Raw genomic sequence first — 705 nt, forward strand, 5'->3', positions numbered from 1 at the left:
TATTAAGGGGTTCACAAGGTTTCCAAGGCAGCAGAAAGCAGGGAGGAGGGTCAGAGCCAGAGGCTCCGGAAGGAGACGCTGCCTAGTGGGGATGAGAAGACATATTTGACTTCAGGCCAATAACGCCTCGGGGATTCACCCTGTGGGCTTTGGGGAGTCTCTTCAAGGGGCCCCAGCTTTCATTTCTCTCCAGGACGTAGCTCTTGCTCCTGGGGTCGGCAGGCAGACGATGGAGAACACGTCCTCCTTTTCCACGAGAGACCCGGGACACGCGTCTTCAGTGGGGAGGAGGCAGATTTGGGAGGTTGTGCAGGCGAGGGGAACAGTGGAGTCTCCAGCCAGAGCCGATGGAGGCCGGGTGTCCCCTTCACGCCTCCTCATAGGACACGGGCACATTCTTCACTTGGTGTCGCACACAGGTGAGGGCTGGCAGCACACAGGGCCACAGCAACCGCCAGAGCTGCCACAGCAGCTGCCACAGCAGCTGCCACAACACCCTCCACCTCCACAACCTCCACAGCCCCCACAGCCCCCACAGCCAGACCCCCCACAGCAGGAAGACCCACAGCAGCCCCCTCCACAGCCCCCGCCTCCACAGCCACAGCAGGAGCCACAGCAGCCGCAGCAGGAGGGCTGGCAGCAGCACTCCTCACAGCAGTCTTGATCTTGGCAGCAGTTGAAGCAGTCCCCCGGGCAGCACCCCAT

The 705-nt window shown here is 62.0% G+C and overlaps 1 protein-coding gene across 1 annotated transcript; it reads right to left on the reverse strand.

Annotated features, from left to right (window-relative positions):
- On the reverse strand, positions 1-705 carry Krtap17-1 (keratin associated protein 17-1). Its single transcript, XM_090351718.1, has one exon. The coding sequence runs from the start codon at positions 703-705 to the stop codon at positions 400-402; it is 306 nt and encodes a 101-aa protein (XP_090207844.1). The 3' UTR covers positions 1-399.

This window comes from Megascapheus bottae, chromosome 17 (assembly GCF_031878675.1).
Source record: "Megascapheus bottae isolate mThoBot1 chromosome 17, mThoBot2.hap1, whole genome shotgun sequence".
NCBI classification, from domain to species: domain Eukaryota; kingdom Metazoa; phylum Chordata; class Mammalia; order Rodentia; family Geomyidae; genus Megascapheus; species Megascapheus bottae.